This window comes from Pseudoliparis swirei, chromosome 12, assembly GCF_029220125.1.
Source record: "Pseudoliparis swirei isolate HS2019 ecotype Mariana Trench chromosome 12, NWPU_hadal_v1, whole genome shotgun sequence".
Classification (NCBI taxonomy): domain Eukaryota; kingdom Metazoa; phylum Chordata; class Actinopteri; order Perciformes; family Liparidae; genus Pseudoliparis; species Pseudoliparis swirei.
In genome coordinates, this window is record NC_079399.1 from 17,191,954 (window position 1) to 17,207,438 (window position 15,485).

General features: G+C 42.0%; 2 protein-coding genes across 5 annotated transcripts in view; one reads left to right on the forward strand and one right to left on the reverse strand.

Moving 5' to 3' along the window:
* The window catches only part of igf2r (insulin-like growth factor 2 receptor), a 54,381-nt gene extending 52,511 nt beyond the window's left edge, over nucleotides 1-1,870 (reverse strand). Inside the window, exon 1 of the mRNA XM_056427720.1 lies at nucleotides 706-1,870. Coding sequence (XP_056283695.1) covers nucleotides 706-842 — 137 coding nt within the window. The 5' untranslated portion in view covers nucleotides 843-1,870. The remainder of the gene's footprint in view (nucleotides 1-705) is intronic.
* LOC130202301 (zinc metalloproteinase nas-4-like) lies at nucleotides 183-6,348 on the forward strand. Of its 4 annotated transcripts, none has more exons than XM_056427723.1 (12): nucleotides 183-259; nucleotides 3,823-3,864; nucleotides 3,946-3,990; nucleotides 4,078-4,128; nucleotides 4,210-4,254; nucleotides 4,355-4,401; nucleotides 4,521-4,596; nucleotides 4,674-4,788; nucleotides 5,379-5,551; nucleotides 5,767-5,848; nucleotides 5,988-6,109; nucleotides 6,275-6,348. In XM_056427723.1, exons 3-12 carry the CDS (start codon nucleotides 3,972-3,974, stop codon nucleotides 6,286-6,288), a joined length of 744 nt encoding a protein of 247 aa, XP_056283698.1. In that variant the 5' UTR covers nucleotides 183-259; nucleotides 3,823-3,864; nucleotides 3,946-3,971; the 3' UTR covers nucleotides 6,289-6,348. The 4 variants fall into 4 exon arrangements, with proteins under 4 accessions (XP_056283698.1, XP_056283696.1, XP_056283697.1 ...); XM_056427721.1 differs by lacking the exon at nucleotides 183-259 and adding an exon at nucleotides 2,038-3,742; XM_056427722.1 differs by lacking the exons at nucleotides 183-259; nucleotides 3,946-3,990 and adding an exon at nucleotides 2,038-3,742.
* The last annotated feature ends 9,137 nt before the right edge of the window (nucleotides 6,349-15,485 follow it).

Consider the following 15,485-nt stretch of genomic DNA (forward strand, 5'->3'; position numbering starts at 1 on the left):
TAGCATTGAACTGCTGTTTTCTTGAGAGCCATGTCTGCCACCAAAACAAGGAAATGACACCCAGGCAGGCTGACGTCACAGATGACTGGTTAGCCGTCGTGCTGTGTCAACATTTGAACAGCAGCAGCCCGAGCGGAGCTCCACAGCCCGAGGTCCTGACACCGAGACATGACTGGCGTCACGTCCTGGAGTCTCTCTCTCCTTCTCTCTCTCTCTCTTGTTCCTCATGCTGTTACTGTAACAAACGGCAACACTTAAGGTTAGCTAGGTACTTTTCAGCAGTGTAAGCTAGCTGGCTGCTTTGGCACGAGACGATGCGAGTGCTGAGCTCATTTACTTCAGCTTCAAGTCGCCTGTTTAAAACATAAAGCAGCACGTTGTTGTTGTTGTTGTTAACCTACACGACAGCTGTTCTTGGGCAAGTTGGCTATCTTACGCCACAGCAAGAGGTCGCTAAATGTAAGATATTAAAAGTTGATGTTGTAGCGGAACTGAAGCTGTTTGTTTTACGAGCCTCGTTTGACGGGAGACGTTGGCTTCGTGGGGTCGCGGGGAACAATTTCAATAAGCAGAATAAATCACTCGCGGATCCCTTTTCTGAATTAAACTCGGCTTGGTAAAGCGGGTACGACTCGTTCGCCGTATTTAGTTTCGTTTCTAGCTGCAGTGTTTCAGTCGGAGGTGTGTGAGTGTTAGCTACGTTACCTGCAGAGGTCCCGGTACCACGGGCTGCTGCCGTCCTCCTCCGCTCCGGACCGGACCGACAAATATCCCACACACGCCACCAACCAAAGGGCCAGCTTTAGCGGCGAGAAACGACTCGATTTATACGTAAATAACATGTTTAGGCGGCGGATAGCAGTCTGTGGAGCCTACGACGACATGATACGGCAATCTGTCTGCCGTGGAGCAAATCAGGAGGAAGTGAATGCACCACATGACAGGACATCACATGACTCTATGCTGACTGATGCCGCCTTCAAGGTCTGTGGGTGAAACTGGTGCTCTGAATCAGAATCACGTTTATTGCGAACTAGGTTTGCGCTATAGGCTACAGTTTGTGGGCAAAAGTACAAGTAACACATATTTAAATACCATTTTAACTTGAGGATGGCATGTGTAAATATCGGCCAAGAACTGTTAAAATAAAAATAAATGAAAAGTAACTGCTTAGGATTTAGTATATAGTGCTAAACATCTGCTTTTAAGCTTTTTGATTTGTACAGTGCAATTTACATTGGAAAGTCAATTTTAAATTGGAAATTCATAACAGAGAGACATATGAAGCAAATAGTTGGAGAAAGTACTCTCTGGTTCTGGAGAGGAGCTTTCCCGCAAAAGAAGTTAGCAAATACACTGATTATGTCTTCACAGCTTGTCAATATCAAACCACCACAGCCCTAATGACCAAATAAAATTATTTTAAATTTTTTTTTATGATGAACGTACATTACAGTAGGGCTAATCAAATGGCCAAGTCATTTTCAGAAGCAAAAATGACAAATATTCTGATTCCACCACAGATCGGACAGAAACTAGACCTCCTATAACCCGCCAAAAGGTTTGGGAGGCCGGCCTCTCATTCTGTAAACCTCTGATCTAATCAACCACACGGTTGATCTAAGTACATTTAGGGAAATGTAGGCGTCCAGTGTTTGGGGGGGATGGAAAAGTCAGGGTTTTTCAGCCTCTGCAAATAGTTGGAAGGTTTATTATAAAGCTCCATCTCTATCTCCAAACTTTAAGGAAGTGCCCTTTTATTCACAGTGGTGCTGGTGGCTGTGGCTTAGAAAGGCCGAGCAGGTTGTCTGTTAATCACAGGATTAGCAGTTCAATCACCTGCATGACGATACTTTACTCTTGATGTACAATTCAGCAGCGGCGGACCGTCTGGGCCTTCTAAGCCTTCTCTGAAGGCCTAAACATAATTACAAAGTTATAGCTATTTTATAATTTTATTTATATATATATATATTTATTTATTCTTAATTTTTATTTTCTTATTGCACTATTGTCTTCCTCTGTTGCTGCTTCCATCTGGCAGGGCTGCTTCCAGTCCACTTTATTAATTTAACGGCAGCTTTTATCCAATCAGATTTCACCTCCACAGTCTCTATGGAAGACGAGCAGCTCATCTCAGGCCTTCACACAGGCCAAGACAAGTAATCTTCAACCAATCATATCGTTAGTTTGACCTACTGGGTGTATTTTTGTAGGTCTTCTGGCCTTCTCAAAGCTCATGAAAGTGCGTCAGATTAACCTGCGCTGTGATTGGTTAGTGGGCCCGCATGCAGTTCAACTGAGAGGAAAAGGAGATAGATCAGCGGGGGTCAAGAAGTCACCAACATTTTAGTTTTTTGCTTTTAACTTTGAATGGCGGAAGGAGGAGAAGCGGACTTGCTAGAAACTAGAACTAGAAAATGCACAGCCCGCCACTGCGATTCAGGGACCGCAAGTATAACTTTGTTTCTCTTTATAGTATAAAATTCTGATATATTAGTCAATGTTATTTCAAGTAAGAGCAAGACATTAAGTCATATAATCTGGGGGCCATCACATGGGCACTTTAAATAGTTATAAATGATATGTAATGATACTACACCATCTAAAGATGAGGCATTTTCTATTATAAAACATGGCACCTGAATGCAGCATTATTGATGACGAGACCAAGCGTCAATTCAGGTGTTTCCCATTTAAGGGAAGAGGTATGCTGCGTTTCCAGTTATGCGTGTATTGCCTGAATGCAAAATTATGTAACCATCGACATAACAATATCATTCAGTTCTAATTTAATTAGTAGAGTGCATGAGTCAGTCCTCAGTTTGGGAGAAATATTCTGCTTCCTACCAACTTGTACCAACCGGGGGCAGAAATACACAATCATTTGAATGGCGCCTTCAGGTGTCGCATGACGCCCTCTTGTGGCCATGATAGGCCACTACAACAACTCTCACTCGGCTTCACTTATTCAAGGCGAGCTGGAGAACAGTTTTGGATGTTTAGCTGTTTTCTTCTCAGTTAAATTCTGAGTTGCTCTGAGTTTAATCCTTTATTCATTCTTGACTCTGGACATGTTTTCTTTTCCAATGCCCTTCTTTACATTCGTTAATAATAAAAAAACATAAAACATAGTAAAACAGCTCCACAAGACCTGTCAAAGTATATATTTATTTTATAATAATGGGTTGAGAGGAAATAGATGTCAAACAAAGTTGCCAATCAAAACTTGGGGATAGTGCAGCCAAAATAAACAGAATTTAATTGAATGAAATCAGGATGTGTGAGGAGTGAAATGTTGTGTACTGTCTTTAGCTGGACAGGAACTGCTTCAGAGAGCTAAACACATCTCTAAAATGCCTGTTAATTTACCAATATAACAGCCTGTAACACGGACCAATATAGCAACCTCCTCGAAAAATGAGATGAAGCCACGTTTTAATGGACGGATTAACGTTGCACACCGAACTATTGAGACTTCAGGACTGACTTTGGTTTTTAGCCCAATTGTGAATCAATCCTGAACAGCTGAGAATAGAAGCACAACAACAGAAAGAAAGAGTATAACGCCAAACACCTGTCTCATAATCAGTGTGAAGTGATCACACCTGCTCAGCAAGCCCGCTGGATCACGTCTCCTTCAGATAAAGGTTCGGCCGAGGCGTTTAGTGAGCACTGCTCCTGTCTTTGTTGAGGTCCTGCTTCACTATGTGGTTTCTGGTTTTCATCTGCTTGGTCACTGGTAAGAACTGAAGCCTTCAAACTCTGTATTGTGCTTAGCTGTGATGATCTGATAATCATTATCAATTCCTCTCCTTGCAGCCGTTGGTGGTGTGCCTGTTCATCCAACCCAGGAGGCCACAGGTGTGTGTTTGCTAGACTGATGTGGTCTTTATTCATTTATTTACTACACTAATATATAAATATTTGACTTTCTTTCAACAGATAATGTAACTTCTCTGCTTAATGTGATGATGCCAGCCAAGTCTTGTATGTTTTACTTACAATGTAACCTACATGATAAAATGTATTACAAAATGATTTAAATGACCAGAATTATATATTTTTTTCATTCAGTTGGCATGGTCTCTGTAAATCACACCCAGAATGGGACTGGTCCTGAGGCAGGTCGGTGCCATTTATATACATGTTCTTTAAGTTATATTTATTTTATAAAGGATGTGATTTTAAATTCTCTGATTTCTGCAGGTACGGCGACTTCAATGCTTGAGCAACAGCAGACCAGTGCAGAAGGTAGACTTGATATGTTAAATATATTTACTTCTATAAACGACAATACATTTACTTCTAGAAACGACTGTTTTTAACAGTGATGTTTTTCATTGTGTCGTAGAACTTGAAGACAATCAAAATGTCGAAGAGGGAGATATGTTGACTCTGGTAAGATGGAGAATTTAGGAATATCTCCAGCATGAGGGGAATAGCACTTTTTTTTTTAAATTCGCATTAATGCACTAAAACCCGAGTTGTGTGAAACTAGTAGTGATGTCCGTCTTAAGTTCCAGGAGGACAGGAACGCTGTACAGACTGTGTGGTCGGACGCCATCATGCCGTACACCATCAGTGATGCGCTGGGTGGGTTTTTGTTGCTTCAATGTCTCTGACCAATAAGAGCGCAGAGAATAACTTTTTTTTTTCTTCTCTCGCAACAGCCGACCGAAAGGATAACATCCTCGCTGCCTTCAAGATGATATCGGATGTGTCCTGCATTCGCTTCGTACCGCACACCGCGGAGTTCAACGTCCTCAACATCGAAGATGGCAAAGGGTGAGTTCATCCATATCGCAAAGAATATTTTGTCTCATTTGTATTAAGCCAAGCCGTCTAACGCGCATGCATATGCCCTTTTTAAAATGATCTGGATTCTTAAATGCCCTTTTCAAATTGCAAAATTGAATCACAGAAGGAATATCATCACTTAAATGTTGTAATGGTAAAACCAACTCTGCTTTAGGAAATAAGTTTAGCTGTATTTTTTTAATTAGAAATATAATTGTACTGCAAGTAGGTTAAATGGGATTGTTGTGATCACATCTCTTGGACCATGTTATGAGTCTGATTGACTTGTCCCTATACACAAGCAGTTGGTCTTCAGTAGTAAATGCTAGTATAGTTCCACTAACTGTACTGTGTCTAATGAGGACACTATTCATGGGAAGATGCTGCTGAACTTTATAGATTAAACTCTCCTCCCTTATGTTGAAGTGGACATTAGCAGGTAGATCACATCCTACAAACATTGAGGTGTATGGCTTGGTGAGAAGATGTTTAATGTCAATAGTGGTGCTCGCCTGAAGAAGGCTTTTTGGTGGTACTGTAACTCGTCTCTCGCCCTGCCGGCTTCTGTCTCTCTCCAGCTGCGCCTCCTTCGTCGGTTGTCAAGGAGGAGAACAGCCGCTGTATTACAGCAGCAAGTGTAGAGTGGGGAACCTCTGCCATGAGCTCATTCACGCTCTGGGTCTGCACCACGAACACACCCGCGAGGACCGGGACGAGCACATCACGGTGCAGTGGGAGAGCATCGTGCCAGGTGGGACGCGTCCTCAAATTTGTAATTTGACTGGGTGTGCATTTTATCCAGTTTATTTTTATTAAAGGCATCGCAATCAATTCTTTAGACTATGAAAATGTACATTTACAAAATGTGCATTGAAATGTAGAAGATTGGTATGAAACTTTTGGACAAAGCTACTGTATGATTGTGACTGCACAAGACTAAATGAATTGGTCATTTCTGCTTTAAAGGGAAAGAATCAAACTTCAAGGTGCAACAGGGAAACACTCAGAACCTGCCGTATGACATCAACTCCATAATGCACTATGGGCCGTAAGTCATTGCCTCATTTAGTTGGACCCTTCTAATGATGCATGTCATCTATACAATAATCATGTTTTTGACTTTTTGGATAATTATTATAAATCTGTTTGCTTTGGCTATGTTTAACAGCAAGTTGTTTTTATTGCAGGTATTTCTTCAGTCAAGATGGGAGTCAGACTGTGGTGCCCAAGCAGAGTGGGGCGGACATGGGTCAGCGAACACACCTCAGCGATCTGGACATCAAGAGACTGAACAAACTCTATCACTGTGGTAAGTTCTTCACTCCACTGTCGTCTCATAACTATGTTTAGTGTCTGTCATGGCAGACGGGAGTGTGCCAACAATACAAGCGATTCTCTTCCTTTTAGGACTTGTATATATATTTTTTTTCTCATGCTGTTAATGCTAAAAGTACTTTTTTTTTTTTTCTTCCAGATGATCGGATGTAACCCCAATGAGCTTCATTTACTGACCTGCATTGTGAGATTTAATAAAATGCATAAAATCTGCCTTGTTGTTTCTCACCACCTGTAGCTGCTGAACTAACTGCATCACACTAGACCTGATGGTTCTGGACGCTCCTATAAAATTACTAAATGGTCTCGGTCAGGGCTGTATTGTATAAATATTCTCAACATTTACAAATAAAGCACTAACAACACAATCTATGAATAGTTGGTAGTCGGCATATTCCACGATCCAGACCTCGATGATCCATCAGGCAGGATCTATGACGTCTCATAGGGTCCATCGGACTGAAGTCAAAATTACTCCAGGGAGAAAGCAAAGTTTGTAATGTGCAATAGAGATGCAAATTCATCCATAAGTAGAGAAAAGAGGTGTGAGGTGCTCAGTGTATCCTAAAATGTCCCCCAGCAGCCTATTGGCCTATAGCAGCATATCAAGGGGCTGGACCAGGGCAAACCTGATTCGGCCCTAACTAAGCTCTGTCAAAGAGGAAAGTCTTGAGTCTACTTAAATGAGGTGACTGTCTGCCTCCCGGACTGAAGGTGGAAGCTGGTTCCAAAAAAGAGGAGCTTGATAACTGAAGGCTCTGGCTCCCATCCTACTTTTTAAGATAAAGGACAAGTCCCGATCCAAGATAACGCCGAGCTTCTTTACATTGGTGTTGGATGCCAGGGCAATGCCATCTACAGAAACCACATCACCAGATAATTGATCTCTGAGGTGCTCAGGGCCGAGTAAAACGCAGCACTAAGGTCTAACAAGACCAGTACAGAGATGAGTCCTTCATCTGATGTCATTTGTAATTTTCACCAGTGTTGTCTCGGTGCTGTGGTCTTTTCTAAATCCTGACAAACTCCTCAAATAAACTTATGATGTAGAAAATCACAAGACTGGTTTTTGACCACTTTCTCAAGGATGTTGGAGAGGAAGGGGAGGCTAGAGATCGGTCTGTAGATTGCCAACACCTCTGGATCCAGAGTGGGCTTCTTCAGGAGAGGTTTAATGACAGCTACTTTGAAGGAATGTGGTACAAGGCCTGTTAGCAAAGACACATTAAAATCTAATAGAGCTGCCAATTAAAGACAGAATGTCTTTAAGCAGTCTTGTCGGGATGGAGTCCAAGAGACGTAGACGGTTTAGAAGTAGAAACCGGTGAAGAAAGTTGGTCAAGGTTGATGGGAGAAAAGCCATCCAAATATACACCAGGGCATACAGCGGTTTCCAAGGCCACTCCACTTGAGGACAGATCGGCACTGGTTAAGGGCAAGAGATTATTAATCTTGCCTCTAATAGTTAGAATCTCTTCATTAAAGAAGTTCATAAAGTCATTACCACTGAGGTCTATAGGAATACTCGGCTCCACAGAGCTGTGACTGTCAGCCTGGCTACAGTGCTAAAGAGAAACCTGGGGTTGTTCTTATTTTTCTCTAACTGATGAGTAATAGGCTGCTCTGGCATTACGGAGGGCCTTCTTATATATTTTAAGACTATCTCGCCAAACTAAGTGGGATTCTTCCAGATTAGTTGAATGCCATATGCTTTCAAGCTTTCATGATGTTTGCTTTAGTTTGCGGGTCTGAGGGTTATACCAGGGAGAAACCTCCTCTGCCTCACTGTCTTCTTCTTCAGAGGGGCTATCGAGTCCAGTGTCACTCAGTGAGCCTGTGGCACTATCAACAAGATGATCAATCAAGTTAGACCAGGAGTCCTCCGTTATATTGAGACGTATTGAATCAAATGCAATTCAATTCAATTTGTTTATTTGTTCATCCCTAAGGAGAGAAAAAAGAGGAGATAGGTGCTCAGTGCATCCTAAAACGTCCCCCGGCAGCTATAAGCCTATAGCAGCATATCAAGGGGCTGGACCAGGTGAACCTGATTCAGCCCTAACTATAAGCTCTGTCAAAGAGGAAAGTCTTAAGTCGACTCTTAAACGAGGTGACTGTGTCTGCCTCCCGGACTGAAGGTGGAAGCTGGTTCCATAGAAGAGGAGCTTGATAACTAAAGGCTCTGGCTCCCATTCTACTTTTTAAAACTCTAGGAACTACAAGTAGTCCCGCATTTAGTGAGCGTAGCTCTCGAGTGGGGCAATATGGTACTACAAGCTCCTTGAGATATGATGGTGCATCACCAATAAAGGCTTTGTACGTTAAGAGAAGAATTTTAAAAGTGATTCTTGATTTTACTGGGAGCCAGTGCAGAGCAGCTAGTGCAGGAGTGATGTGATCCCTTTTCTTAGTTTTAGTGAGAATACGAGCTGCAGCATTCTGGATCAACTGGAGGGACCTAAGAGATTTATTAGAGCAGCCTGATAATAAGGAGTTGCAGTAATCTAGTCTCGAAGTAACGAACATGTGAACCAATTTTTCTGCATCTTTTTGAGACAAGATGTGCCTAATTTTTGCAATATTACGTAGATGAAAGAATGCAGTCCTTGAGATTTGCTTTACGTGGGAGTTAAAGGACAAGACCCGATCAAAGATAACGCCAAGATTCTTTACAGTGGTGTTGGATGCCAGGGCAATGCCGTCTACAGAAACCACATCACCAGATAATTGATCTCTGAGGTGCTCAGGGCCGATTAAAATTACTTCGGTTTTGTCTGAGTTTAACATCAAGACGTTGCAGGTCATCCATGTTTTAATGTCTTTAAGACATGCTTGAATTTTACCGAGTTGGTTGCTCTCCTCTGGTTTTATCGATAGATATAGTTGAGTATCATCTGCATAACAATGAAAGTTTATGGAGTGTTTCCTGATAATATTGCCCAAAGGAAGCATGTATAAGGTAAATTAAATTGGTCCAAGCACAGAACCTTGTGGAACTCCGTGATTAACATTGGTAGTTATCGAGGCTTCATCGTTTACAAATACAAATTGAGATCGATCTGATAAATAGGACTTAAACCAAATTAGTGCCGTGCCTGAAATGCCAATCGACTGCTCCAGTCTCTGTCATAGGATGTCATGGTCAATGGTGTCGAATGCAGCACTAAGGTCTAACAAGACCAGGACAGAGAGGAGTCCTTTATCTGCTGCCATTAAGAGGTCATTTGTAATTTTCACCAGTGCTGTCTCGTTGCTGTGGTGTTTTCTAAATCCTGATTGAAATTTCTCAAATAAACTATTATGATGTAGAAAGTCGCACAACTGATTTGCGACCACATTCTCAAGGATCTTGGAGAGGAAAGGGAGGTTAGAGATCGGTCTGTAGTTAGCCAACACCTCTGGATCCAGAGTGGGCTTCTTCAGGAGAGGTTTAATAACAGCTACTTTGAAGGAATGTGGTACGTGGCCTGTTAACAAAGACACATTAATAATATCTAATAGAGAGCTGCCAATTAAAGGCAAAACGTCTTTCAGCAGCCTCGTCGGGATGGGGTCCAAGAGACAGGTAGACGTGTTAGAAGTAGAAATCGTTGAAGATAATTGGTAACGGTTGATGGGAGAAAAGCCATCCAAATATACACCAGGGCATACAGCGGTTTCCAAGGCCATTCCACTTGAGGACAGATTGGCACTGGTTAAGGGCAAGAGAATATTAAGGAATCACTTCTTTAAATTTAGCTACAGCACTGTCAGTTAGACATCTGGTGGAGAAACTTTTGACTAACGGTGTACACTCCGGTAGTATAAACACAAAAGTTATGAGGTTGTGGTCTGACAGAACAGGATATTCTGTGGGAAGACCTTCAAATGCCATATGTAAGAACAAGATCAAGGGTATGGCCAAAGCAGTGAGTGGGTTTCTGTACTCTCTGACAGAAGCCGATCGAGTCCAACAATGAGATGAATGCACCACTAAGGCAATCATTATCAACATCCACATGAATATTAAAATCTCCTACAATAATAACTTAATCAGTTTTAAGAACTAAACTTGATATAAACTCTGAGAATTCAGATTTAAACTCTGAATATGGACCTGCTGGCCGGTACAGTATCACAAATAGAATTGTCTGTAATGTTTTCCAGGTTGGATGTGAAAGACTAAGAACAAGGCTTTCAAATGAGTTGTAGTTTAATTTAGGTTTAGGATTTATTAATAGGCTCGAGTCAAAGATGGCTGCTACTCCACCTCCGCGGCTGGTGAGTATTAATATGACTTGGAGGAGTCGATTGATTTAGGCTGACATATTCTTCATGGCTCAGCCAGGTCTCAGTAAGACAACATAAATCAATGTGATTATCTGATATTAAATCATGTACTAATACAGCTTTAGATGACAGAGATCTAATATTTAGGAGTCCACATTGAATTCTCCTGTTGTGTTGCACCGCTGAATTAGTGGTGTTAACTTTTATAAGGTTATTTTGGATGACTCCTCTTCTGCTTATTTTTGATATAATCAATTTAAGTTCAAGTGGCCGTGGGACCGACACAGTCTCTATGGACCTCTGGGGGGAACGGGTGAGAGGGGGCGGGGGAGGAATGTGCTATGGGAGGGGGGGGGGGCACTGGGTGACAGGGGTGACAGGCAGTGCGTTTACATGATGGTATAATTCGAATCTTTAGTCGGACTATGCTCTCTTTTGGGGGATCTGCTATTATCCCAATATACATGGCAGTGAGTAATTCGAATCATTGGCCGAAAGCATGTCATATCCGATACGATAGGTGGCGCTGTTTTCATTACAACTCGTGGTGATACAGCCATTTCCGCTTGACCTCTTCACCACTACCAACAACAACCAACAACAACAACATCAACATTTCGAGAAAGATGGCGAACAGAGAGCAAGGCGAAGCTACATCCCTCTACTATTCTTGCATGATGTTAATAGTGACATTATCGTCTCTTTCGACTCTTTCGACTTCGGGTCACGACATGGGAGGGAGGGGAGGAGGGCGGGATCTCAAGCATGCGCAAAGACGCAAAGTCCAGTTCCTAATCCAATTCACCGTTACATGCCGCGATAGTCGAATTATCAACCGGATCAGATCGAGTTATCCAGGGGTGTTAATCGGATCGTAGTCGGACCGCACATAGTCGAACAAAGGTGTTTACATGAAATGGATAATTCGATTTCAGTCCGACTAAGCCAGTTATTCGAATGCATGTAAACACGGTCAGGGTCATGGGGCTACTCTGTTTCTGCTTTCTGACATGAACCCTGCGTTGTCACAGATATGGCAGTCCGTTGATCAACTTGGTCATGTTTGCAGAAATGAGACCCGCTCCATCCAAAGTGGGATGAATGCCTCTCTCTTCATGAGATGAGGTTTCTCCCAGAAAGTCTTCCAGTTATCTATGTAGCCCACATTGTCCGCTGGGCACCACCTCGACAGCCAGCGGTTGAATGATGACATCCGGCTGTACATTTCATCATTGATTAAATTGGGGAGGGGATCAGATAAAGCGATGTTGTCCGACATGGTCTTGGCATAAGCACACACAGATTCCACATTGATTTTAGTGACCTCCAACCGGCGTGTATTACAATCTTACTGTATCTACGCTTATCCTTAGCCAGCAGCTTTAAACTGGCCTCGATGTCGCCCACTCTGGCCCCCGGGAGGCACACGACTGTGGACCGTGGCTTCGCTAACTTCACGTTCCTGACTATGGAGCTCCCGATAACCAGAGTGTGTTCCTCAGCGGGTGTGTCGCTGAGTGGGGAGAACCGGTTAGAAACGTGAAGCGGCCGAGGCTGGTGCACAGCGAGATCCTGTCTACTCTTGCGAACATTTATCCAGCGATCCGGCTGCGCAGCGACTGCCGGGGAACAGCTAGCAGAAGCTACGTCTATTAGCTTCGCACCAGTGAGGGGAGAGGGCGGGGCTAACTAGCGTAGCTGTCTGAGCTTCGATGGTGCGGAGCCGTGCATCTAACCCACTTAGAACTGCCTCCAACCTAGCAAATGAACTACACTTGTTACATGTATCCTTATCACTAAAGGAGGCAGGGGAATCACTATACATGTGACACACTGAGCAAGAGGGAACGGGAGAGGAAACAGTCATGCTCGCTGCTAAGCTTGACAACTGGAATAGATGCAATACGCTTACCGGAAGAGAGAGATGATGCATTCAGGGACATGGACAGATAGCGTGCAATGCTTCTAACAACCATTGTCCCACTTGTACATAAACCTGTCAGATGGCTGACAGTAGGAGGAGCTAGTAATACATCTGATTGATCCAAATGTAGAAAATCTACACATCTGTTATCGGGTAAATACAGCACCGAAATACAAGTAAAGATCATTATTTGCAGTTCTGTCTCCTGAGTCGTGCTATTGGGTTCATACTAATCTTCCCGTGATAATTCACATCTTTGAGTGATCAGGTCAAAAGACAAAATAAAACCATGGAGGAAATAGTACAATGTCTGTAAACGTGTGTGAAAGGAACAAAGGCCGGCACACAGCTCACCACTTTGCCATCTTCCAGAATTTGTTTGATGTCGCCATTGAAGAACGTGATGTTTTGGTCTTCTGCTCTGCAGAAGTTACTTTGCGTTTACCGTTCATCGTATTGGGTTCATACTAATCAGGGGCATCTCTAGGATTTTGATACATCTGGGGCTTAGCCCAGAAGAGTGAAGCAGATGAGTGAAGCAGCGAAATTTTTAGACATAGATACACTCTCAGACAGCAGCGTGCTGTTACGTGCGCCTGCTGCCAGCCTGACTCCGCTGTTTTGGGTGAATGACGTCACGTGCGACCTGGAGGTGTTAACCACTTGTGTGCCAAATCTTTTTTTTCCTTCTTTTTTTTTAAAATTAACATTCGGGACTAATTAGAAAACATCCGGAGCTTTAGCTTTAGGGCTTTAGCCCCGGATGTTTTAGCCTAGGGACGCCACTGATACTAATCTTCCCGTGACAATTCACATCTTTGAGTGATCAGGTCAAAAGACAAAATAAAACCATGGAGGAAATAGTACAATGTCTGTAAACGTGTGTGAAAGGAACAAAGGCCGGCACACAGCTCACCACTTTGCCATCTTCCAGAATTTGTTTGATGTTGCCATCGAAGAACGTGATGTTTTGGTCTTCTGCTCTGCAGAAGTTACTTTGCGTTTACCGTCAGTCAAAGTCACCGGGCCACACCCGTTGGAGAGAAGAGGCTCCATCTCGGGAGATAAAGACTGCTTCGTCAGTGCAAACTTGTGAACATGGTGTTCAAGTTGTCTAGTTTTTGATTTATGGATCTTTAATAGGGAAATTAAGTTTGTTTTATGATTTCTAAAATTAAATATGACCCTATTTCCTAATGAAAGAGCCTCCATCCTTATTTAAATGTCAATACAGTTTCTTTCTCCAATTTCATTGACAACTGAAAGTTGGGTAGTTTGAGCAACATTTTCTGCAGCCTCTTTACAGTAGCATTATTTATGATAAGGAAAACACTACATGTTAGGCCAGGTGATAATAAAAAATAATATCTCATAGAAAATAATACAGTTGTGCTCTTAAAAATTCTGTTGGTTTTTAAATATGTATTCTCCTATATATCAACTTTTATTATTTACTGTTATCTCGGGTATTTTTCCCCCTCTTCCCACCTCTTTTGTGGAATATTTTTTTATAAATGTATAAACCTCTGGAATTAATTAGGTGATATGCATTTCAGACATGATTTTTATACCTGTGTTCTCTGGGTGAGAAGTCGGGAAATAGTTTAAATATTCTGTGAAAAACGCTCATATTATTAGAATAATGCTATAAAAGTATTTATTATTATTACACTATTACACAATGTATTTAAAGCTAAATGTGGCTTCCACAGTTCTAGTATGCCAAAGAAAGTCTTCCAAAGTTTGAGTTTCTCCAGAGTGGCTGGAGGGAGCCCACTGCTCTGAAACATTGGTCATGTATTTATGTTTATGACAATTGATAATAACAATTTGTTTAAGTTAATTACGAAGTCAAGTAGGTATGAGAGTTGAAGAGGAATACAAATTTAAAAACAATAAATGTTTACAAATGTGTGTAATTGTAAGATGCTGAATCAGAGGTGGCGGAAGCTTTACCTTCATCTGTCTACTTTAGACTGAGGAGGGCTCATATCCCCCCCCCCCCTCTATTTTTTTCGGGATCGTGGTCCATGTCGACTCCGAACTATTCATAAATTCTGTCATATTCATTGAATGTGTTGTAACTCTGGAATGATTCCTTCTGTGCACATGACATATATTGCTTCTGTCCATCCTGGAGAGGGATCCTCCTCTGTTGCTCTCCTGAAGGTTTCTTCCCTTTTTTCCCTGTAAAAGTTTTTTTTCTATTTCTTGGGAGTTTTTGTTGTGAGGTCCTGGGACAGGGATGTCGTATGTGTACAGATTGTAAAGCCCAATGAGGCAAATTCGTAATTTTTGATATTGGGCTATATGAAATAAACTGAATTGAATTGAATATCCAAGTTTTCACACAACTGGATGGATGGACTTTGTCCCCCATCACATCCACTGAAACCTCCTTGAGAAACGAGATGAAGCCCTATTTTAATGGACGGTTTAACGTTGCACACCGAACTATCAAGACTTCAGCTGAGAATAGAAGCACAACAACAGAAAGAAAGAGTATAACGACAAACACCTGTCTCATAATCAGTGTGAAGTGATCACACCTGCTCAGCAAGCCCGCTGATCACGTCTCCTCCAGATAAAGGTTTGGCCGAGGTGTTTAGTGAGCACTGCTCCTGTCTTTGTTGAGGTCCTGCTTCACTATGTGGTTTCTGGTTTTCATCTGCATGGTCACTGGTAAGAAACTGAAGCCTTCAAACTCTGTATTGTGATGATCTGATAATCATTATCATATGCTCTCTCCTTGCAGCTGTTGGTGGTGTGCCTGTTCATCCAACCCAGGAGGCCACAGGTGTGTGTTCGCTAGACTGATGTGCACTTTATTCATTTATTTAGTACACTTAATATACAAATGTTTGACTTTCTTTCAACAGATAATGTAACTTCTCTGCTTAATGTGACGATGCCAGCCAAGTCTTGTATGTTTTACTCACAATGTAACCTACATGCCAACATTAATTACAAAATGATTTAAATGACCAGAATTATATATTTTTTTCATTCAGTTGACATGGTCTCTGTAAATCACACCCAGAATGGGACTGGTCCTCAGGCAGGTCGGTGCCATTTATATACATTTTCTTTAAGTTATATTTATTTTATAAAGGATGCGATTTAAAATTCTCTGATTTCTGCAGGTACGGTGACTTCA